We start from the raw sequence: 25,827 nt of genomic DNA on the forward strand, positions 1-25,827 counted from the left end.
AACGAGTTTCAATCTCTTAGGCCGAGACGTTTAGTTTGAGTTACACACTGACCTCCCATGATTCATGGACCACACTTTCAATTAAGTCATATTAAGCCATTTGAAGTCTGAATTTGAAGGAATTTATTCGTTATAAATATAATTAATTGTTTGCGTTCACTCTTGGACGAGTTCCAGCGTAACCAACTATTTTTACACTGTTATTTATAGCTTCTGCTTGACGTCACGCTAAATTGGTAATACGAAACTTGAGCGACTATGTTAATCAATTTTTTTTAATGAACTGTTCGGTATATCGCACGGCAGGTACAAATGGGCTAAGTCATGTAATTGTACGCTCGATCACTCGGTTTTCTTTTTAATTGATTTCGATCCACGTTGGATCTGACAAAGAACGATAGAAATTTTTACAACTTTCAAAAATCAAAAGTCACTACATATACGGGCTCATTTCAAAGAGCTATTCACTTTCGTCTCCAGTAAATTTTTTCAAAATTATTTGTCAAACGGGCCAAGACATAGGGGGAATATTTGTTACAATTTTCGGAGTTAAAAAAAATTATGATGTCGAGAAAAAAAATCTTTCACCCCATATGAAGTCTCAATTAATCTTTTTTTAAATTGCTGTTTCGCTATTCTCTCCAAAATTTATCTCAGCGTTTTAGTAATCAGCCTATAAAAAAAAAAGTCAGACGACAACCTATCGTTTCAAAATATCTAGTGGCTATTTTTTCATAAAAAATTGCTCGCACCTTAGCACTCGAATAGTGCCTGCAAGACATCACTAAAAATTGCTATGGCATTATTCAAAATATTTTATACATTACTAAATTCGTTTGTATTTAATAAATTACTAAGCATTGCATTATTGTACGAGTAAATTGTGCCATTTTTGTATGTGTAACATGACAAAAAATATGTAGAAGGGAAATATGCTAAATCGGAAGAAACGCTTCGTTTTGAAAGGGCAAGGGTTTCAAGAGCCAGGAATTCTGCTGGTTGTTAAACGGATTTAAAGGGAATCTCGAAAGAGAAAAGAGGGAGGCAGGCAGTATTCGAGTGCTAAGGTGCGAGCAATTGTTGATGAAAAAATAGCCACTAGATATTTTGAAACGATAGGTTATCGTCTGACTTTTTTTTTTATAGGCTGATTACTAAAACGCTGAGGTAAATTTTGGAGAGAATAGCGAAACAGCAATTTAAAAAAAGATTAATTGAGACTTCATAGGGGTGAAAGATTTTTTTTCTCGACATCATAATTTTTTTCAACTCGGAAAATTGTAACAAATATTCCCCCTATTTCTTGGCCCGTTTAACAAATAATTTTGAATTTTATTATGATTAATAATAATTTTCGTCCACGGACGAAACAGCAAGCGTTATCAAGCGGCCGCTCGATAAATTACGAATTAATTCGTTCCGCGGCGTTAAACGATTACGAGTGGTACACGCGAACGCGAGATTCCCGATGGGGCGAGATTTTCAAAGATTACGACGATGTTCTTCTGTATATGCATGCGGTCATGAATATGAACGAGCGTGCTTTCCCGGCCGCGCTATTACCGAGCGTTGGGCGGCGGCAGCGCAGCGCGACGGCAACGAACGCGATGAAATCAAGGGAAACAATAAGGCGAACGCCGCGAAACCTTTCGAACTCCGGAGAGAGGAAAACACCGGTATCCGATTCCCCGCCGTTATATTTCCCCTCCGCTCTCCCTCCCCCCCCCCCCCCATCGGCGTATCTCTCTCGCCTAACAGAGTATTATCTATCGATTCCGATCGTCCGACGAGAACTAACCGCGCCGCCGTCCGCGCCCGGCTCCAACAATATCAACTTTCGCCGCGCACCGTATGAACTACCCTAATACTGATTCGAATTCTGGATCGAACAAAGCAGCCCCGGATAGAGAAACTTAATCTTCCGTGCACGCGGTCTGGAACCTAATGAATGCCCGGGTAACACAGACACGGTGAAAGCCGTCGTTCCCTTATCGTCGCCCTCTGAATTCATAACGGGTCATCCGGAAAAAAAGACACGCCCACGCGTTTCTCTTTAACCGGTTAAATAATATCCATAAGAATATCCATAGGAACATCCGTAGGAAGAACGAAAACAGTTTTCAATTTTAAAATTAAATGAAAATTAGAAAGAAGGCTAAACTTCGCTTTAGGAAACCAGAAATTTTCAACTCGTTTTTCGCGTAACACTGTGGATTTCGGCGAGCAAATACCGAAAATCGAAGCTTCAAGGCGAGGAATTTACCGGTTCGAGAGTTGCGCGTGTTCGAAGCTGATCGATTTACGAGAAGTATAACCGAATGAAGCGACAAGAGGAGCTGATTGATTTTGATTTGAATAAATGGAATTTAGTATCGGAAAGGTGAAATTTCTGTTATCGGAATACTTCTGCATTGCTATCAATTGGGATATGGGAGACTGTGCCGTACGCACAGCGTTCTAGGCGTTACATTCGGACGACCCGATTGTTGATACAGTCGACGATGCTTTTACAATCGCCCGGAAAGCTCCGCCAGCGAATTCCTGTATCCGGCGACGCCTTTGATCATGGCACCGTGAAAATGGACGGATAAATGGTACCTATGTGCCCGGTGGAAATTAGTTAAATTTAATTACCGTGATGTAAATTGCCTTAGCGAAACAAACGCAGATTCGCGGGAGTAATGAAAAATTATATGCGGAGGGGAAATAAAGGACGTTTATATTTCCGGTGGGATTTTTGAATCTGCGGGAAATAGTTTTCAGTATTTTCTACGCGGATCCAGAAAATATTTAAACAATTCTCGAAAAATTGTCGATGTAAACACAAATAGCGCAGCCATAAGCCCGGGCTCGTTCTAAAGCTCGAAGTCTCATTTTCCTCCATGATATTTCTACATGATGCAGCAGCTGGGACACTGAAGACTTTACGAAATTATTAAACTTTAAATATTGGCAATTTTTCGAGAATCGCGTATTTAGCGTTCGCATACTTTTTCGACCCACCGTGGTACCTCACCGTTCGGTTCGGTTCCACGAAATCGGCGAGAGCTTCTCTCGGAGGATGACTCTTGTTTATCTCGGAAACGGATCATCGTTCTCGCGGATATGGCAACGGATGGAACGCTGCGATCCGTTTCGATTTCGTTGCTCCATTAGCTTGACACTCCTAACAAATCAAATATCCTTGCAGCACTCCTTTCTATTCGAACGTACCACGTTGCACCGCGACATACGATATACAGGTTGTCCCAAAAACGATGTACATCAAAAGGGCGATTCCCGAGGTCATTTGAAGTAACTTTTTCCTTTGCAAAAATATCCTCCGCGGCTTCGTTGTGGAGTTATCGACGAAAAACAAGGACCAATCAGAGCGCGGCTACTGCACACGGATCAGGCTAGGCGACAAGGTCACCTTGAGCGGGACGTTGGTATTGAATCCGCCGGCTGTAACCGCGCTCTGATTGGTCCGTGTTTTTCGTTAATAATTCCTCGACAAAGCCGCGGAGAATATCTTTTCAAAGGAAAAAGTTACTTCGAATTATATATTAAATATTTTTAGGACACTCTGTATATGTGACAGGAGCTATTAGAATTACGTAGCTGCTTTTTCGTTCGGCCGATTTCTTATGGTTTGTATATGTTTTTGTTCCAGGGGGCCCGCGAACATTTTCTGCTAGGCCTTACCGAGGAGGTTGGTTCGTTTGCTAATGGTTTGCAATTAGGATTAGTTTGTAGATCTTTTCTCTAAACAGTTCTCTCTAATCTCTTCCTTGATCTTCTCTCACCTGTGCATCTTTGCTTTACACTTTCGATATTTCTACCTCCTTTCGGATCTCTTGTCTGTGTACCCTTTACTATGAATGCTACCATGTATAGTTTCCCAACTTTTATTCTACTTTTGTCTTGACAACTGTTTCACCTAATTACGGTAGTGTCTCGATGTATGTGAAAAATGATGATTGTTATTATTAATTATTTTTGTTTTGTAATGACACCCTCGCCAGTATGTTCGTGACATTTTTCTGATTAAAATGATACCCAACACGACACATTTCGGTTAGTATTTGCGTGCTTGATCCACGATACAGTAAAACCTCGATTATCCGAACTAATCAGCGGAGCATTTGCTGGATTAAATGTTCACTGGTTTACACAGTGAATCTCGTTGCGTATGCTCGCTTCAGATTTTATATGATTGCTTCAAATTAAACTGGGTCATATCGTCGAAGTGGATAATGGAGAATTCAGTTATCATCGGTTCGGATAATGGAGATACTACTGAATCGTGGATTATTCATGGAAATATGATGCAAATCGTACCGTGTTTGGGCTTATTTTAATCGGAAGCATGCCACGAACACGTTGGTAATGGTCTCGTGAAGAATTAATTAAAAATAAAACAGTTTTGCCATTAATTGGATCTTCCGAGCTCTTTTCGTGTATATCTTTATCACATATATCGAAACATTACTGTACAATTCGAAATAGTAATAGATCGCTGATTTTCTTGGTTGTAACTATCCAGGAACCATAAATAAATGCAATATGCAATGTCTAATCTTTGTCGATGGTCTCTTACAAGAAAACCGGCGAACAAAATACACAGTTTACCCCAGAAATATGTTTATACATGAATTACAATTTTATAATTAATTTTGCAAGCCATTACTGGATTCTATGTTGTATCTAAAATTAGTCTGTATATTTTTATATATATTCTCTATACTTTATGTTCAATTTGACTTCTTTATATGTGGTATTTGCTAATGTTAGAAATGTATGACGGTAAATACTATATTTATTCAACTGATTCAATTTCATTGGAAAATCTTTTTACCACCTTCACGTATTTTATAGGATTGGCGGTTTAAAAATGTAATGCCTTCGACATAGGCAAGGTATTCTCGAATGACAATTCTCTTAAATCTAAATGCCGTTAAAAATCCAATAAACTTAAATTAAATAAAGTTCATCCTTTTGTATGCTGCTAGGTGCGTAATACCATTTAGAACTATACTGAAGCTTGTTTTTCGAGCATTGAACTTTGTTGAACTTTGTTGTAGCCCTGGTATTCAGTGAAAAAATAATCCGTGGCAAATTTGAAATCGTTCGGACAACCGGAAGTTGCGCCGCGCTAAATTTGAAAATTGTTCATTTTGTAATTCGTTTTTCTCGATTGCTCTATGTCATTACCATGCAGTTTAGTATACCGTTGAATTTGTACTTTTACTTTCAAACTTTTCCTTCTCTCGACGTACAGGAGGTTTTAATGTAAAAGAAACTTTGACAACAATTTCCATTGTTATGAACAATTTTGCGGCAAGTTTCTTTTGACAAATGTCCACCGATCCAGTGGTGTAGATTCGCTCCTAGATCACCATTACTTTTTTCTACACCCTGTAGAAGAGCACGGAAAACACGTGTCAGATTTTTCATTGAATCGAATCGAATCGAATCGAAACGCTGAAGCATCGTTTAATTGGCAGTCGACCGGCCCGATTTAATGCTCGCCGGCTCCAGAGGTTCTTTATACCGGGAATTTACACTGGCGTTTCGCCACTCGGCATAGAAAATTTCCTCGTGCCGTATGCATAACAAAGCGCTGTAAGATGCTGCAGCTGTCTCGCGATCGATCCTCTTTGTGCTCGTCGTTTGCTGCTTTATGAATTACAAATCGCAATTAATTCAACCAAACTAGCTAAACATCCCGTCGAGAGACCCTCCTGCTAATTCGCCCGGGGCAATTTCGAAAAATTACGAACCCTTGCCCGTTCGAGCACGCGGAAACGTTTACCAGAGACTTTTTCCGGGACAAAATAATTAATAACTAATAATTAATTTTCGCAACACTTTTTTAATCTGTAGAAAAAATGTTGCCGCAATATTGAGCTTGAATCTCGAGGTCAACTTTGTTTCCATCCCCTCGACGAATGCAATCGAACAAAAAACAAAGTTGACCTTGAGATTCAAGGTCAAGGACCATTTTAAATCAATTTTTCAAGAATAATTGATTTTCTGGGAATCACCTACGCGCCCTGCGAAATTGCACAGTGTTTTCGATGCAATGTTGCCCCGATTCCGTGACAAAATAATTAATAACTAATTTTCGATCTAATGCCCGCAACACTTTTTTAATCTGTAGAAAAAATGTTGCCGCAGTATTGAGCTTGAATCTCGAGGTCAACTTTGTTTCCATCCCCTCGACGAATGCAATCGAACAAAAAACAAAGTTGACCTTGAGATTCAAGGTCAAGGACCATTTTAAATCAATTTTTCAAGAATAATTGATTTTCTGGGAATCACCTACGCGCCCTGCGAAATTGCACAGTGTTTTCGATGCAATGTTGCCCCGATTCCGTGACAAAATAATTAATAACTAATTTTCGATCTAATGCCCGCAACACTTTTTTAATCTGTAGAAAAAATGTTGCCGCAGTATTGAGCTTGAATCTCGAGGTCAACTTTGTTTCCATCCCCTCGACGAATGCAATCGAACAAAAAACAAAGTTGACCTTGAGGTTCAAGGTCAAGAACAATTTTGCGGCGACTTTTTTTCAACAGATCTTCATCGATCCGTGGAACACGCCTGTGGGAGTCAAGAGCAAATATTTCTTCACACCCTGTACAAGCGGTTTTTCGTTTGCCAGTCCAGTGTTTCACGCTTGTGTTCTCTGCAGTTACATTTTATTATTATCAAACAGTAGTGTTTTTGATATTATTTCTTCTCTCCCGTGGCGGTTCCGCGTGCCGCGGAAACTTCATCTGGATATGTGTCTAGCAAACAGAGGAGAGAATTCCAAGTAAAAAACGGACGGAAGGTAAGTTTATATTATTTTTACAAACGCGAGCATACTGCGGACGAACAAATTCGAGAGTACCGAGGGAAAAACAATGTGGCTGGCAGACACAGCCAATCAAACGGACGTTTCCTTTATCGCGTGACGCGTTAAAACTTCGCTAAATTGTTGCCAACCGGGCTTTGACCTCAAAAAAAAAACTCGCATTAGCATTAGCTGATTAATGTCCATGCGTGACTGTCGCACGCTCTCTTCCTTTTCTCTTTGTGTCCGACAATTATGTCGCGGCTAGCATGGCGAAACGAAGTTGCTTTATTTTCTAATTGATCACTGGCCTAAGGATTTGCAACGTTATTTTACACAACGTTCTACGTACAGGGTATTCCTTTTTAAACGAACTTCTAAATTATTTACGCCATCCTTGAAGGACGAAAAAAGTTGCAGAGATATATTTGGGTAAATACCCGATGCTCAAAAAATTGCCAATAAAAAAAAAATTACCACTATAATGATTTCGTATGAAATGATAGTACGACGATAAAGGGTGTAGCCGGATAGGGAGGTCAAATTGAAATTGAATTGGAAATTGAATTTGCAATAGGCCATTCGATAGCTTACCCGAAGAAAATACTTTCTGCCAATTTTCTACCCTATATGTCGCCATGGGGGGTAGAAATGGGGTAACATGGAAAATGAGGGTTTTTCGTAATTACTCTTATCCTCTTCAATTGAAAATTCTGAAAAAAATCAGGCATAATTTAACTATTAGAACACATATCTATGAATTTTTTCAGAATTTTTAGCTTCGAAATCGAATTTTTAAAAAATAGAAAAAACTTGGAAATTTCGATTTCTCGTAGAAGTCATGAGATACTAAGTTCTTATTTTTACAGTTTTAGCATCTCGTTACGGTTGTTGACATATCATTTTTTCAGCTTTTTGAAAGTGAAGGCACATAGCAAAAAAAACCGTTATTTTTTATATTAAAATTATTAACAAAAGTGATTACTGCTCATGAGTTTTCTGTGTCTCGCAGTCGACGCAACAATATTTTATTTTACACAAAGCGTCCACAGTCCGTTTCTCGGCTTCCGTACGTTCGCGAGGAATGTTTTTGGAAATCATTTCGGATTAATTCGATCACTGAAAGCTTCTCGAAACACGGAGCGGCGTTTGTAAGCGACACAAGCTTCTTGTTTAGTTATTTTTTTTTATGCGACCCCTTCGCGGCAAAACAGAAAAAAAAATATTAAAACGTTCCGCCGCTTGCGAAAGGAAATATTGAAAGTAGTTTTGCAAACTTTCCTTTTGTACGGCAAAGTTACAGTAATTTGTTTGAAGGAAAATTCTCCATGGAAGGGAATTGTCGGTGGAGAACTTTCGCCCGAGTATACTTGTGCTACAATGCTCGGTTGAAAGTTACTCTAGCTTTACATGTCGCGTAACTCCTTTATTATGGATGTTATTTAAAAAATGATGCCCGGAGAGCCGGCATCCCTTATTCATCCTGCGGGAGAGGTCACGGATCCGTTTATCCGGGCTCGGACGAGCCTTAATTAACTCTGATCTAGCTCGACTATTTTTTAGAAAAAAACCTAACTCAGTAGTAGAACCGTACCGCAAGCCTGAAATAATTATTTGCGGGATTTTACGTTCACTTAAAACATGCATTTTATTCTCCGAAATAATATTCATCAGATTCTTCGAATTTATTCCACCACATATTTTAATAATTCTTTGATTTAATAATCGAATTATTTTTCAGTCAAAAAAGGAAGGGAACAATTTATAAATTAATAATGACTGTAGATCAGTGATGGGCACGTTAGGGGCCCCTCAAACGCCTCTTTCCCCCACCAACCTCTCTTTCATGGAAGGGGAAAGAGGGCGCTATGGTTGGGACGGTCTTGTCTCAAGACAGTTTTGACCATAGCTTTCGATCGAATCGATATTTTTCCTTGAAAAAATTACTGTATATTCTTCAAACATATATGTACAAGTGTATTAAGTTTTAGAGTGATCGGTGCACCGGCTATTTTTTTATCATCCGATTTGAATCGCTATGAGATCAAAAAACACTTCTATCCGTAACTTCGGATCGAATAAATATTTTTACTTGGAAAAATTACTGAATTACCAATTCAGAAGGGTCAAGACAGCATCCCCTATAATACATTTTAAATTTCTAGTTTCGGTTTGACTAATTCAATTACACTGATTTCGTGAGAGTCTCTGAGATTTATTTTTGGCACTTGACGTGTTAAAAATCGGCACAAGCTTTCCGGACAAGCCAGTACATTGGCGACAATTTATCAAAAACAGAAGTAAAATCGATTACCCCGAAAGACCGTCTTTGATTCGATCGGTTTCCAATCAGGAAAATTGCCGATCGAGAAACGGCGGAGATAATTCGAAAGAAGTTCGTAATTCGGTTGAGGCGAACTAATTTCGCGAGTTTCTGAAATTGTCGGGGCATCGGCTCGGCGTTTGTCAGCGGGTTGCTGAATTTTCCATGGGTGCCTCATGTGGTCGCGGAATAAATGGACGCTCGCATGCTCGCTCGCGCACCTGCCCTTAATTTCGCGAACAGGTTCTGCAATCTCGCAGTCGTCAGACGTTGTCTCGTCCCCGCGTCTTCGTTGTCAGCGTCGAGAAGAAATCCGGGAACGAGAACATAAACGACAAACGCGCCGGATTATCCTGCGGGGGAATTTTTCCTGCAATCCTTTCATGCTAACCCTGTAATCTCGTTTGCTTCTAATATTTTACAACCGCCGGGGAAAGTTGGCCGAAAACTCGAGTTTCGCGGAAATTCCTGCGCGCCGGATAACGAAGTATGCAACGGGCAATTGTTTCGGCCGGGAAATAATTTCGAAATCGAATACAATTTTTATGTGTCAGGCGAGTAACGCATTTTTTAAACATTATTTAACCCCCTGCGCTCGGAACCTATTTCAACCAGAAAACCATACATTTCTCTACCTAGATCATTTTTTTATGCACACGCAACTGGTGCTAAAAATATTTTTTCGCCTCAGACTCGCCCAAGGGTTAAACGACGCTATTCCGTTTTTAGATATATCAACATTTTTGCGTTCGAGCGTATTGAAAGATATTTTACCATCGCAGCTAGAGATGTTTCGTAATATACGTGTGATACAGCATTGCGAAATTTTCCGAATAATTATGTTGCGAACGAATCCTTTTGAAGTTTAAATAATTTACACCATTTTCGAAATGAATGCCACACCCTAGCGAGCGAAAAATGTCAAAATGTTAGTTCCACTAATTTCGCGCGTTTCGTGTAGGGCAGCCGAAAAATGTATCTTTGTGCAATTCTACGAGCAACTTTGGTTGGGAGCGTGTCCTTCTACAATTTTAACAATTCTCGCCATTTTAATTCGTTTACCAAAAGTGCTGTCATCGCGCGATTCGGTTGAAAATCTGAAATTGATTATACTATTCTCGAAATGAATGACCCGTTTTAATGAGCGAAAAATTTCAGGTTCGTTAATTTAATTTATTTTGTTGAGAAAATGCTGGAAAAAATCGATTTGTATTCGTAATTCAGCGCGGCGGCGGCCGCGTTCGATTCGATTATAAATTTACGAGCGGGCCGCGTCCCGGCGAATTTCATTTCGGAAAGGGGCAGCGTTAATTGTTTGTAAAACTGGCCGGAAAAGTGGGGCATTACGAAATTGCGAAATTTTTTTCACACAGCGGATAGAAACGCGCCGTAATTCGGCTAAACCGTCGGGCTAATTTGTTAAGTGGTCGTATTCGCGGGCAGAGCGAGGTTAATTTTCGAAATGTTCGACGCCGGCGAACGCTGGTCGACGATTCAATTGGTTCGGGACGGTGGCGGGAGGATATTTTCGAAAAAAGCAGAACGAGGAATCGCCTCACGAAGCAAATCTCGATGAGAAGGACGGCGCGGCGATGACGACGACAAGATTGTCGCTCGACTGACGCCTCAAGTACCAAGTCTCGTTGCCCCGGGCGGCAAACATTCACGACATTCTCGACATCCATTGTCGGCACCGCCGACGACGACGTCCGGCGATGTGCACTCGACGACGCTCCTCACGTTTCTGATCGTCGTTCTTACAGGACAACCACTCCGCAGTAAAATTTCTGCGCGACTGGAAATCAAACGAGACGCCGTTTCAAATGTTGTCCATTTTACGGAGAAAAAAAAAGATACCGTGGACACACCTGAACGTCTCATCTAAAACCGCCTTTTCTAACCTCAAGAAATATCTCCCATCCGTGTCCACCATCACAAACCACCGAACGCGTGAATTACGACGCATCCTAGATTTCTTATTTGACGCCAAAAGAGGCTCCGATGAATGCTGAAAAAATTTTTTTATTTCTATATAATTAAACTTTGACAGACATATTCGTGACGTTTTCCTGATTAAAATGAGCCCAAACACGGTACAATTCGGATCGTGTTTGCGCGTTTAATCAGCGATACAGTGGAACCTCTGTTATCCGAACGCATTAATGGAAATTGGGGGATTGGTTACTGGAACGGTTACCTAATTACTGTGTTAGATGAAATATTTATTGATTCGTGAGATAAATTGAGTGGGTTCACTTTAGGTTAAATTGTTTATAATATACAGAGTGTTCCAAAAATGTTGTACTTGAAAGAGGTGATTCCTGAGACGATTTGAAGGGACTTTTTCCTTTGCGAAAATGTTCTCCGCGGCTTCGTTAAGGAGTTACTAACGAAAAACACGGACCAATCAGCGCGATGTTACAGCTGAGTGTGACGTTGGCATTGGCCGTGACGGAATCCATCCACTATTAGCCGCGCTCTGATTGGTCCGCGTTTTTCGTTGATAACTCCTTAACGAAGCCGCGGAGATCATTTTCGCAAAGGAAAAAGTTACTTGAAATGACCAGAGGAATCGCCCCCTATCAAGGAAGTTTGGTTCGCATAATCGAGGTTCCACTGTATCACGAATTAAACGCGTAAACATGATCCGAATTGTATCGTGTTTGGTCTCATTTTAATCAGGAAAACGTCACAAATATGATAATAATAGATGTATAAAGAAACAATTTGTTAGAAACGAATTGCACATTCCATTTCAGTTTTAGGGGTCAGGGGTTGTTTCAAAATGATATCGTTGATATGTGCCCCTTTTACACATTTTATGATGTATGTATGCTAATGTACATTTCATGAAAAAATAATCAATATTCAGGGTAGTTAAACTTCCGTTTCAAAGTCGATTGTTTCAACACAAAATACGCCAATTTCTGTAATTGGCTCTAACAATTTGATCGTTCGCTGTACACGCAAAAATACACGAGTGGCCTATAAAAACCTCAAACAACGGTTTCGGCATAAAAATATTGTTCACACCATACCCGTTCGTCGATGTTATTCAAATTGCATGCACAATGCTATTTTCATCCTCACAATTAAAAAAAGGTATTGAAATACATTTGCAACGCAGTAAATGTTTTATAACTTCGACGAACGTTACTAGATTCGCTTCCAATTTTCCATAAATAATCTTCATGCTCGTGCCTTCTAGTGACAACAGTGCTTTGTTTCGGTCTTGTTGTCGTTGTAAACAAACCGCTTTATGTTTTCATTCCTCAGGATGCTTTGCCAGTGTCTCTTCAAGCGGTACAGACAGTTGTCATTCGTTCTTGTGGTTAATTGCAAGTGTCTATTGTTTAAGCGTTGTTTAGTGATACTCACTAGTGTTTCGTTTTTGACCCTAATTTGGTGAAGGTGGATAATTGTCAAATATTATTCTTCATATTTCATAGCATAAATTGCATCCATATGTTTGCATTTTCAAATATTTCAGAACTCCCAAAATTTATAAACCGAAAATATTATTTTCCGATTACTGTTGATGTAAATTGAGTTATGTTGTTATTACACAGTGTACCGAAGCGTATAAACCACACGTATATATTTTGAAAAATAAAAACACAGCGAAGAGCAAAATTGATCCGATGGAACTGATTTTTTATAAAATCATTATTATATATATTTACATAATAATTAGTTAATCGCATCGTTTACATGATAATATATGCAATGCTTTAAAACCGTGAAAATGAAAGGTTTGAAATTCTTTAATTAAGGACTATGGAGATTCAATATTTTACAATTTTATTTTAAAATTAAATTACAACTTGAATAAATAAATTCTTGTTACTACATCGTTTTATAAAGTAATGTAATCACTTTTAGTGATCAGCTCGTTAGATTCAGTGTTAAAGAGTGTAAATAGGCTTTTTTAAGTAAGTGTACCCATATGAAAATTAAAGAAATAGATGTGCGAGTCGAGGCATGTTAATTAAAATCGCAGAATTAGAATGAACGCAGTAACAATCGAACAGGATTCGCTTTTTCGGTCGATGAATTATACAGTTTTACTATTCGCGAGCCGCGTATGTCTCAGCTCATAAAACCAAGTCGGCTTATAAGCGTAAGCCGCGTTAATCCAATCTGCCAGTCGTAATTTAATGGCGCTTAATATGCGTCAGAGCAATGGCGCCGGTTTCACCTTCGTTTGACTCACAGCCGACTAATAATGTATGGTTAGGTATTGCGCTAATCAAATCCTTTACTTTGACCTCTTAACCGCGAAATTTCGCGCGCCGATCATTTTGAAATTTCAGAAAATCAGTTTTTCATAGATCATACAATTTTCAATTTACATAGATTTCTATGGAAGTTTTGAAAATAACTAACAGTCGAAATATTAAAATGTGCTGAAACGTACCACAAAATTTTGTCGATATCTCAAATATTTTTTTATAAATTTTATAAAATTGATTTTTCAACGTAAAAGCCGATTTGTTTATTCAAACCGCTCGCGGTTCTACAAATCTCTTGAAAATTCTAAGCTACATTCCAGATAATACCTTCTAGTTTGAGAATCAAAAAAATTTTCCATTTCGAACGATTCAATTTTCGGCAGCAATGGCGGCCATCCAATCATGCACCAACAAAAGGCCGTTAGGAGAACGTCGAATAACTCTGCAATTTATTAATATTTTATTCTGAGAAACAATGGAGAACGAAGTGGAGAGTTATCTTGAGACTACTGCAAAAGTCCAGAATTTTTTAACTTGTTAGTTATCCTTAAAAAACATTCCCTAGAACGGCACATTTTTAGGTAGGTGGTGTAAACCGCGTGGCGAAACTGTTTAATTGTTGTTTAATTGTTGCGGGCGACGGTATCGACGGAAAAGGTGTTTACGAACGACCGTGGGCCACGGAGTGCCCTGTTTGGCGTCACACGCTTTCAAATTAGCACATCAAAGGCGGCGGATATCTTCCACCGAGGAAAACAACGAGCATTATACACCCACCTCAGTTGTTATTCCAACGTTATTGTTGTTTTCGCCGCGTGTCCGTCGCGTTCTCGCTAGTGGAAAAGTTCGTCGAGCTGATTAAGAATTCATTAAGTGGTTCGAAAAGATTTTTAGCAGACCATGCACGGCCACGACTGTCGCGGATCCCGCGCAAACAACCTAATTTCGGGAGCTCTCCCTGTCAGGCACTTGACCCGATGCAGTTTCCGCGGCTTGCATTCAATCTGCGACTCCACAATCAGCGATAAACAGCTTTCTCGTTTGAAGCTTTGTCCGTTGCATCGAACAGGGCCTCTTCGAAAAATCAGATTCCTTCTCATTTGCTCGCCGCGCACGAAAATCGCCTAAACGCTGGCCGGAATTAACATCAGATTGCAGGAGTTTCGTCTGGAAAATAAAACGTGTACAGTATTTTAAAATAACAGCAATACATATTTAAATTACAGATTTTCCTTTTTTTGCCTAGTTTTACACACAAAAATTGTTACATCTCCTATGTGCCAAGTGTGTCAGTAGTCGATGTGTCACAGAAACGGTTTTGGCACAGTGGCTGCCACGTCCTTCCGGTTTGAGATATCCACCTGAAATTTTTAGCGAATACTGCTCAAACATAATACAATAAGACGTATATATTCATTTTTCAAAAAGACATAATTTGCACATAACAAAAATTGTTAAATCTCCCATGTCCCAAGTGTGTCAGTAGTCGATGTGTCACAGAAACGGTTTTGGCACAGTGGCTGCCACGTCCTTCCGGTTTGAGATATCCACCTGAAATTTTTAGCGAATACTGCTCAAACATAATATAATAAGACGTATATATTCATTTTTCAAAAAGACATAATTTGCACATAACAAAAATTGTTAAATCTCCCATGTGCCAAGTGTGTCAGTAGTCGATGTGACACAGAAACGGTTTTGGCACAGTGGCTGCCACGTCCTTCCGGTTTGAGATATCCACCTGAAATTTTTAGCGAATACTGCTCAAACATAATACAATAAGACGTATATATTAATTTTTTAAAGAAACATAATTTGCGCATAACAAAAATTGTTAAATCTCCCATGTGCCAAGTGTGTCAGTAGTCGATGTGACACAGAAACGGTTTTGGCACAGTGGCTGCCACGTCCTTCCGGTTTGAGATATCCACCTGAAATTTTTAGCGAATACTGCTCAAACATAATACAATAAGATGTATATATTAATTTTTTAAAGAAACATAATTTGCGCATAACAAAAATTGTTAAATCTCCCATGTGCCAAGTGTGTCAGTAGTCGATGTGACACAGAAACGGTTTTGGCACAGTGGCTGCCACGTCCTTCCGGTTTGAGATATCCACCTGAAATTTTTAGCGAATACTGCTCAAACATAATACAATAAGACGTATATATTAATTTTTTAAAGAAACATAATTTGCGCATGACAAAAATTATTAAATCTCCCATGTGCCAAGTGTGTCAGTAGTCGATGTGTCACAGAAACGGTTTTGGCACAGTGGCTGCCACGTCCTTCCGGTTTAAGATATCCAGCTGAAATTTTGGGCGAATACTGCTCAAACATAATACAATAAGACGTATATATTAATTTTTCAAAAAGACATAATTTGCACATAACAAAAATTGTTAAATCTCCCATGTGCCAAGTGTGTCAGTAGTCGATGTGACACAGAAACGGTTTTGGCACAGTGGCTGCCACGTCCTTCCGGTTTAAGATATCCAGCTGAAATTTTGGGCGAATATTGCTCAAATATAATACGATAATACGTATATATTCATTTTTCAAAGAAACATATTTGACACATAACAAAAATTGTCTCGTATGTGTTGGAATAACCGCCGTGTCGCAGAAACGAGTGAAGTACAGGGCTGTGTAAATGGCACCGATTCAATTTGCGGGCTCGTGTCGCAGTTTTGATGGAACCATGTACACGGTCCCCTCTCCGTCTCTAATCGCACTTTGTCGACTTCGTTATAATCCCGCACCCCGTCACCCTAACACGAGCTTAGCCGTTGTTCGGTCCCAAAGACCGAACACGAGGATTAGGTGTCGCGGTCGGTCAAATTGTTTTATGACTGTCGTGCGTCCGGGTATACGTGCCCCGGGACCATTACGTCACGTGATGGTGGAGCTGGACGAAAGAAATGAATCATACATTTTATACATTTCATACTAATCGTTCTTTCCCTGTCTGGCACGCGAACGGAATTCGACTCTCCGCGTCGCGCCGCGCCGTCGTCGCGCGTTAATTAATCGTTAACGGTCGTCTGTCGGCGGGCAAACAGCCACAAAAGAATCATACACACGCCCGCCAGAGAATGTTTGCCGTGCTCTCGGGATCACTCGTCTATCGGGATGTCGATGATCGCAATATCGGTCGGCATAGTGCTCGACAGCGTTTCCGCTAAACGCGGCAATCATATCAGTATGCTACTACTACTCCCGATAGATACCGATCGAGGGAACGATAATCGAGCAAAGCGAGTCCAGTTTCACCGCGAATTTCCCGGCGAGGATTACGTCGAATGAATTCGTCGGTTCGTTTCTGCCAATTTTTATACTAATTGGTTCGATCGTCTTTCAGATATCTACGATTTTTAAAAAAACACGTTTCAAATTTATATGACCAGTCAATTTGTTACAATTACCCTTTTCCCACTTATTTATTTACAGTCAGTAATGGCTGATTCCGTAGTTCTTGCAAATTTGATTCCTGGAAGATGTTGTGAAGGTAACAATAATTTTCTTGCGATTTTCTTCGCTCCAGTGGAATTTTTATTTTTTTAATTTTTAATAGATTTTGGAAGGATCTATGATAGTAGTGATTTTTGTGATAAACTGCGGTGCTTGAAATAATTTTCTAGCCATTTTTCTTACTCCAATACAATTCCTATTGTTACGTCTTAATTTTCTTTTCTTGCGATTTTCTTCGTTCCAATAGAATTTTTATTTTCATCAATTTTAATCGATTTTGGAAGGCTATATACTACTTGTGATTTTTGTGATAAACTACGGTGCTCGAAATAATTTTCTAGCCATTTTTCTTACTCCAATACAATTCCTATTGTTACGTCATAATTTTCTTTTCTTGCGATTTTCTTCGCTCCAATAGAATTTTTATTTTCATCAATTTTAATCGATTTAATCCGAATAAAATTTATATTTTTATAACGGCCAGTCCATGTGTTATTAGAAGTCTTTTCGACTTTGTTGTTTCACTTTCCCCGACCTTGAAATAGTAGACTAGCACTCGCCAGTCGAATAATCTATTGACAATGGATTCAGTCAACAACGATAGTCGAGGATTAAGTTCCCGTTGCAGTAACAGCATTGTTTTTTACGGTCTTTTGATTCGGACGATTGCCACGCAACGCTCGAAATTGTTGACAGTGTAAATCGGTATCGACAGTTGTATTCGGATCGAGTAACCCGCCGATGGACTGCTTACACCCGCAAAATGGCGAGCGAAATTTATAGACCAACCTAATACGTTAAAATATATTCAATTTGGCTTTATCAGCGCACCGCAGCGGTGCAGCTGCGAAATGACGTGTAAACATATTGTTATAAATGTAATGCGATTACGTTCCAGCATTTAATGCATGGAATACAAAATCCTGCAATTATATTATTGATCATCGAGCGCAACGGGAGAATCTAAACAACGGTTGGCAATATCAAAGTAGTCTCGAACAGTAGATGTCTGCGATACCGTATCTGCAAACGTAATTGCAATAAAATTATTTCGAGCACCGTGGATCCTTGCAGATATAAAATTTGCAAGTGTCAGAGACTTTTCCAAAATCTTCTAAAATTTATGAAAATCTGAACTGTATCGGACGAAGAAAAATGGCAAGGAAATAATTTTTCAGCGTCGCAGTTCGTCGCAGAAATAAAATTTGCAAGTGTTAGAGACTTTTCCAAAATCTGAACTGTATCGGTCCAAGAAAAATTGCAAGAAAATAATTTTTCAGCGTCGCAGTTCGTCGCAGAAATAAAATTTGCAAGTGTTAGAGACTTTTCCAAAATCTGAACTGTATCGGTCCAAGAAAAATTGCAAGAAAATAATTTTTCAGCGTCGCAGTTCCTCGCAGAAATAAAATTTGCAAGTGTTAGAGACTTTTCCAAAAAATTCTAAAATTTAGGAAAATCTGAACTGTATCGGTCCAAGAAGAATTGCAAGAAATTAATTTTTCAGCGTCGCAGTTCGTCGCAGAAATAAAATTTGCAAGTATTAGAAACTTTTCCAAAATCTTCTAAAATTTAGGAAAATCTGAACTGTATCGGACCAAGAAAAATAGCAAGAAAATAATTTATCAGCGTCGCAGTTCTTTGCAGAAATAGAATTCGACTCTTCCAAAATGGTCCAAAATTTCTGAAAATGTGAACTGTATCGGTCCAAGAAAAATTGTGCAGGAAAATTGTTTTTCAGCGCGGCAGTTTCTTGCAGAAATAAAGGTCGAGTGCCGTCGATGCGAATTTTCAATTGGATCGCGAATTCTGTCCACGCAGGCATTCGTGCCGACGCGACGTTACGGACGAAACATTTTACGCGAAACAAAAGAAGCGTACGGATTAAATCCGACTTCTATGAAACGGCTAATGTAAAGTCAAAGTAAATCCGTCGGTGACGGAAAAATCGAATCGCGATTAAACCCGGCATCGACGTTCCCGATAACTCCTGCACGGTTTGCAATTACCGTGCACGATAAAGAAATGATTACCCGTGCAACGAAAAAGACACGAATGATTATCGTCGACCTTTGTTCTTTCCCCGAGGCTGACAGATTCTGGAACTGTCTTGTATTACTAAAAAAAAGTAAAAGAAAAGAAAAATTTCAAAATGATATGCGATTTAAACTAGTTTTATGCATTCGAGAGAAAAGAATTTGATTGAATGTGTGGTTACACTTTACCAGAGGAAACCAGAATTTTTTAACTTTTTTTCATGTAATCCTGTAGATTTTGGCGAGAAAATACCGAAAATCCATGTTTTAATCCCAGGAGGTGAGCAGTTCAAAAGTTATGAGCGTTTAAACTTGAGCGATTTTCCCGGTTCCGCTCATTGGACGATATATAACATGGCGGCGCCCTTACCTGTCGAAAACGCTGAAAATCGCGCATCTTTGCACGCGCGTAACTTTTGAACTACTGATCTCCTAGGATTAAAACTTGGATTTTCAGCATTCTCTCGCCAAAATCTACAGGATTGCGTAAAAAAAGATTAAAAATTTCTGGTTTCCAGAAGTAAAGTTTAGCCGAATATATTGTTTTCAATCTATTAAGATTACTAAAGGAGGAAAGGATTTCGTATTTGGATTGTACACGATCCACGCACAATAGTTTTATTTTCTTCACTGTTCTGAAACAGATGTTAAACGTTTTGCAGAGTTTTTTGACGGGAAAGGGAAATATCTGCGCGCAGGATTGCAATGTACGATGTAACAATGCGACTAATGCGGCGCAAACAGTGTCAGTGAAACCCGGCGAAGCACTTTCCGCTGATAAAAGAGGATAAAGATCGAAGAGAATGGGGAGAGGGGGGGGGGGGGGGGGTAAAAATGTGGGACTGAACCAACACAAAAGCAGAGTCGCGGGAATAATTCCCGCGATGTGTACAAGCGTGGAAGGAAATATCGACGGAACCTCGAGAAAATCTACGGTGTAGCTCCCGTAGATTTATTCATTCGTACGAGGAACGAAATTACAAAGAGGCAACACCTGTGTCCCGAGTTCAAGTTCTCCCGAAACGCTGCTTGCGAATACCGCCCGTCCGACGAAATTCGTTCGATCTTGCACGCTCCACGGTGTACACGTACCTTCAACTTTCCCCATGGATACTGTGTCGCAGTGCCAGTCCATTAACGCATTAATCCTCGGCGGAGGGCTTCGCAAACTTAACTTCCACGATTGACTTCACGAAACCAGTGTTCACGCTAGAACGTGCGAAAACTATTGCTTCTGTTGGATTAGCAAGATTACACTCGAAAATATGTGCGTTCTTCTGACGTTTGAAAAATTTTAAAAAAATATAAATTCGTTCGAATAAAAATTTACTTTATTAGAGCGGATTTGCGAAGCTGTTTTATTTTGAAGTTTCACGGTGAAATTGGAACAACGTTTCTTACGATTTTCGTGAATTGAAAGCCTCTACGAGTTAAAAAAATTGTAACATCGAGAGAAATAATCTGACAATGACCCAACTAGACTCATTTTAAAGGGCAAAAAATATACTTTCATTCCCTGGTAAATTTTTATTTTTTCGAAACTGCTGTTTCACCGTGGAACGTGCTGAGATGTAAGGATATTATTTTTTAGAATTGTCCAAGTTCAAGAGTCTCATGTTGAAAAATTTGTAACATCGAGAAACATGATCTGACAGTGACCCAACTAGGCTCATTTTAAAGGGCAAACAATCTACTTTCAGACCCTGGTAAATTTTTATTTTTTCAAAATTGCTGTTTCACTGTGGAACATGCTAAGAACTAAGGATAGTATTTCCTAGAATTTTCCAAGTTCAAGAGCCTCACGTTGAAAAATTTGTAACATCGAGAAACATAATCTGACAGTGACCCAACTAGGCTCATTTTAAAGGGCAAACAATCTACTTTCAGACCCTGGTAAATTTTTATTTTTTCAAAATTGCTGTTTCACTGTGGAACATGCTAAGAACTAAGGATAGTATTTCCTAGAATTGTCCAAGTTCAAGAGCCTCACGTTGAAAAATTTGTAACATCGAGAAACATAATCTGACAGTGACCCAACTAGGCTCATTTTAAAGCGTGAAGTCTCTACTTTCAGCTCCAGCAAGTTACTTTTTCCAAATATATTTTTACTCTAACATACGCGCTAAAATGTGGAGAGGGTATTTTAGAAAACTTTCGGACAGGTTATGGAAAATGTAATCTAGCATAACTTCGTGTAAAAAAATCGTAGAATAATGTAGTCAAGTTCATTTGTAAGTGCAAAGCCTCCACTTTCAACTCCTCAATTGCCACTTTTTCTCCAAAGTTGCTTTCCCCTCCAGAAAGTCAAAATCATGTGGAATAGAGCAGGTCGAAATAATTGAAGAGAATAATTGAATGAATTCGGACCGAAGCAATAACTCGACGACGCTTTAATTCAATCTTGTTCTCTCTATTGTGTACAGTAGTTTCAACTTTTCCCACTGCAACTGCATCACCGTTCCAGCAGAGTCTATTAGCGCATTAATCCTCGGCAAAAGGTATTTGATCGGATAAACTGTGCCGGGTCCGCAAATTATTCGCGTATTAGACGCCACGCTCGATGCAATTGCCCACGGACGAATATTATTTACCATTTCTATTTGCAATATCGACCGCTTTTGCGACAGCCGAACCTTTACCTTATCGTCTTGTGACCAAGTGAAAAAGGTGAACGGGTATCAGTCAAATTTCATTATGATTATCCGACTTTATAATTTAGCCAATTTTAATCCAAATATAGAAAACGAAAGGTGAGACGCGGAACGCGCTATTTTCAATCCCCGTGACAATTCCCTCGGCGTAATGTCAGTCGAATCTAATTACTTTGATAGAAACGATGAAATACGTAGATTTAACTTCGGGCAACTAACCTTTCGTGAAAATATATTTGAATATATTTGAATCGTAATTGGCCTAATCATTCCCGTGCACGGTTGTTTATTTATTTAGAGTTGGTGGTAAATAGGGAAGGAGAATGACCTCGTCGTTAATTTGTTTAATCATTTCCACAGCGACTCTGGTGATAGAAATCATTCCAGTCGAATCATTGTAAAACGATTAAACTGCGAATCTCTGTGCAAAATAAGAATTTAACAAACAGAAATTAAACGGATTAAAATTTTTGTTGCCCCGTTTTTAATACTGAGAATTTGACTGATGGGATTGTTAAGTGCAGATTTTTAAGTGGTCGGTCTCGGACCTATTATTTTATAATAATTTAAAGAACAAAAACGCACTCGAGGGAAATTATTGAACTAATTTCATTGCCGATCAAACTTCCACTTCCACGCAAGAATTTTTTTTATATTAAAAATGTAGCCGACGGATAAAAAATGTTGGAACAATCGATTCCATAATTATTATTTTAAAGCCCTTTCGATCACAAAGACGCCTCCGCAAAGAATCGGTCGAATCTCGTCGCGAGTCGAGTGAATATTATAACAAAAATCGCGCATGATCGGGAACGAATCGAATCAATTTTACGCTGCTCTCACTATCATTATGGCATTAATCACGCTCGTTCGTTTCAATCGGAAAAGTATCGTTTTTACGGAATTTCGTTTCCGGACGGGATCGCAACTGAAAATTTAATTGGCGCAAAGCTGTTTAATTCGTGCAACCATTAATTATCGATTGTTGTTATCATATGCCGTTCTGTGTAGAAGCGGATCCCGAAACGATTTAATGTATGCGCATTCGTAAGCGAGCGTTTTTTTTTTCTATAGAAAATTTTCACCCGTTCAGGAGATCGTTTACGATTTTTAATTCGTTTTTCTTTTTTTTTTAGTAATCCCCGGAAGATGAATACACGGTTCTAAGTAGACAGTGATACATAGAGCGTTCGGCAACAGGTGGGACATATTTCGGGAGGTAGTTTTACCTGACAAACAACGACGAAAATCAACAATAATGAAACACCGTCGACACTGTTTTCGTAGATATTAACAATCGCAAACAACCATAACCGCGGCGGCGGCCCGCGAAAAACGATCCGCAAGTCGAGCCGAAATTTGACGGAAGGGTACACATACTTATCTCCCAATTACCATAATCGACGCGTTTCTACATCAAATTATTTGCTAATCCCCGGAACGTGAAATTAAAATATTGACTCTAGCGCGATGGCGATCCTGTTTGCGGTCAAATCTGCTTGCAATGTCAGCGCGGGTTTTTATGCAAAATTGTCTGCATTAGTTGCAAAAATAGTTTTTTATTTTGCGCTCATGACAAATATTGACAGATCAATTGCAAAAGAGTAAAAACATTATTAAGAGAATTTAAAAGAACTGTATTAGTTTCAATTCAATAACATTATTAAAAGGAGAAACAAATGTCTAGCGCCTGCGTCTTGTAACTAACATAGACAAATTTTTAGTTTGCATAATGATTATTTTTCAATTTTTGTAAACTTTAGAAAATGGTATCGAATGAAATCTGATTCTCAGTGGTGGCCTTTGCAGATCCAATAAAAATTGTACTGAATTCTGTGGAAATTTATATCCCAGTATTTTTTGAAAATGTTCATCTTTCAAGGTCAACTGCTGATTTTGAAATAACCGTGACTCGTAGGTCACTGTGCGTGTCTTAAAACGCCTTATTAGACGATACAAAAAGAAATATATCGATCCACTTAAGAAAAACGGAGTTGACCTTCATATGTCCTCTACGCGTCCACCTACAGAAAAGAACTATTAACCCGAGATTATGCTACACTCCGAATCAAGCAACTTTCGTCGGACATATTTCTTTCTATCACCAATAGCAAACGAGTTATTCGCGCGGCATGATTCGGATGTCCTGGGGCGATTCCTGAGTTCATTCGAAGTAACTTTTTCCTTTGCGAAAATTTTCTCCGTTGCTTCGTTAAGGAGTTATTAACGAAAAACGCGGACCAATCGGAGCGCGGCTACAGCAGACGGATTCCGGCTCGGCGATAGGTGGCGCTGAGCGCGGCGTCGGCATTGGCCGAGCCGGAATCCGTCTGCTGTAGCCGTGCTCCGATTGGTCCGCGTTTTTCGTTAATAACTCCGTAACGAAGCCTCGGAGAACATTTTCGCAAAGGAAAAAATTACTTGAAATTATCAGAGGAATCATAATGGGGACTCCGGATACGATCGGTTCGCATAATGGAGGTTCTACTTGCATCACGAATTAAACGCGTAAATATAATCCCAATTGTATCGTGTTTGGGCTCATTTTAATCAGGAGAACGTCACGAATACGTTACCAACAGATTTATAAAGAAATAATTCGGTAACAATTCGTATTGATAACTTGTAATTTGGCATTTCAGGATTCAGGGCTCAAACTGGTATCCAACGGTATCTATGTCATGGAAAAATAATAAACATTCAGATTTTCGTAGAAATAAATCTCGGTTGCAAAAGGGGTTGAAGGCGAAAATATCTGATCGGTAGAAAGAGGAGAATAAATTCTCCCCGAGTCCGGCAGGTGGGTCGTCGTGCAGAAACCTGCGACGGAGGGTAGGTTTAACGAAAGAACGTTAGCCCTAACACCGGCATAGCGATTGATTCTGTGCGGCAGAAGGCCGGGAAGCGGGATGAGTGGCGTGGAGAAAGGAGAAGAAGAGGAAAATACGTAAGGAGGCGGCGGAGGCAGAGTTCTCCTTAAACCGTTCAGTGTAATGGAAATAAAATCCAGGAATAACTATTGACAGGTGCCATAAAGAGGTAACTTTCTCGATGGTTGAAAGCGGTAGCAAGCAATATCCGTCGCGGGCGGTGTCGTTCCGTATCACGGGGCGCACGTACGCAATGGATATTGTTTCTTCGTGGCCGAAAGTTGAAAAGATACGGGAGAAGTTTTCCCCGCGGCGTGTAGCGGGAGGCTCTGTGTTGCAGGGCTGCCGGGTGTGTAAGGGTGGTGGCGAGCGCGGGGGTGGATGGCGGCGTCGTATCTAGACGACAGTCACCCCTCTGGTTCTCACGAGGTAATGGGCTTTCGAGCGTGCTGACAGTTGCGAAAGGAGGTGGGGACAAAAGCGAGAAAGACACTATGCCGAGGTTCCTAAAGCGTCCTGGTAACAAATCATTCAGGAGGAAGCGACCTGCTGTACACTCACCCCCTCTCCACCCGCACACCCCTACTTTCCACCCCCGACGACGACGATTTGATTTATACGTCGGTCTTGATTACAATTGATTTTGCTTTGTACCTGCAGCCCGCCTGCAGTACACCCTTTTACCTCTATGATCTCGACGCGAAGGTATAGTCTTCGCAAATTCCGCTTCGACCGCACTCACTGCCATAATTGGAACTTCTTTGTACACCGAGATTATATCGTTGTTATTTAAATTGCGATCATTAAGTAACCACAAATGCTACGAAAATGAGCCGGGACTCGTTTTAACAATAGGTCTACGGAGCACGAAAAGTCATTTTTCAGTACTTTTGAAAAATAACGAGAACGTGCCCAGATTTTTAGCAATATCTTTAAAATAATATTCAAAGAAATAAATTTGCTGAATAATTTCTCACGTATGCATCCTTAGAATCTTAACAATTTTTAATTAAAAATATTAGAACGTAGAACTAGATTAGAGTCTGCCCACATTTTTAGCAACATTTTTAAAATACCCAAAGAAATAAATTTGTTAAATAATTTCTCATGACAACCATGACGACCATGAGCCAGGATTCATTTTAACACTGGGTTTACGGAGCACTAAAAGTAATTTTACATTACTTTATAAAAATAACGTGAACGTGTAGCCCACATTTTTAGCAACATTTTAAAAATAATATATACCCAAAGAAATAAATTTGCCAAATAATTTCTCACGTATGCATCCTTAGAATCTTAACGATTTTAAATTAAAAATATTAGAACCTAGATTAAAACCTAAATTGAATGTTAAAAAATTATTAGCATGCTAAATGGAACTAGCATACGTTGCCTTATAATGACAACAAAATTTGAATATC

General features: G+C 39.4%; 1 protein-coding gene across 2 annotated transcripts in view; it reads left to right on the forward strand.

The window, feature by feature from the left end:
* Positions 1 to 25,827, forward strand: part of LOC143359335 (nephrin) — a 331,551-nt gene that overhangs the window by 121,373 nt on the left and 184,351 nt on the right. For both annotated transcript variants that reach the window (XM_076797228.1, XM_076797229.1), the window contains exon 3: positions 3,653 to 3,691. In XM_076797228.1, coding sequence (XP_076653343.1) covers positions 3,653 to 3,691 — 39 coding nt within the window. The remainder of the gene's footprint in view (positions 1 to 3,652; positions 3,692 to 25,827) is intronic.

This window comes from Halictus rubicundus, chromosome 11, assembly GCF_050948215.1.
Source record: "Halictus rubicundus isolate RS-2024b chromosome 11, iyHalRubi1_principal, whole genome shotgun sequence".
Classification (NCBI taxonomy): Eukaryota; Metazoa; Arthropoda; class Insecta; order Hymenoptera; family Halictidae; genus Halictus; species Halictus rubicundus.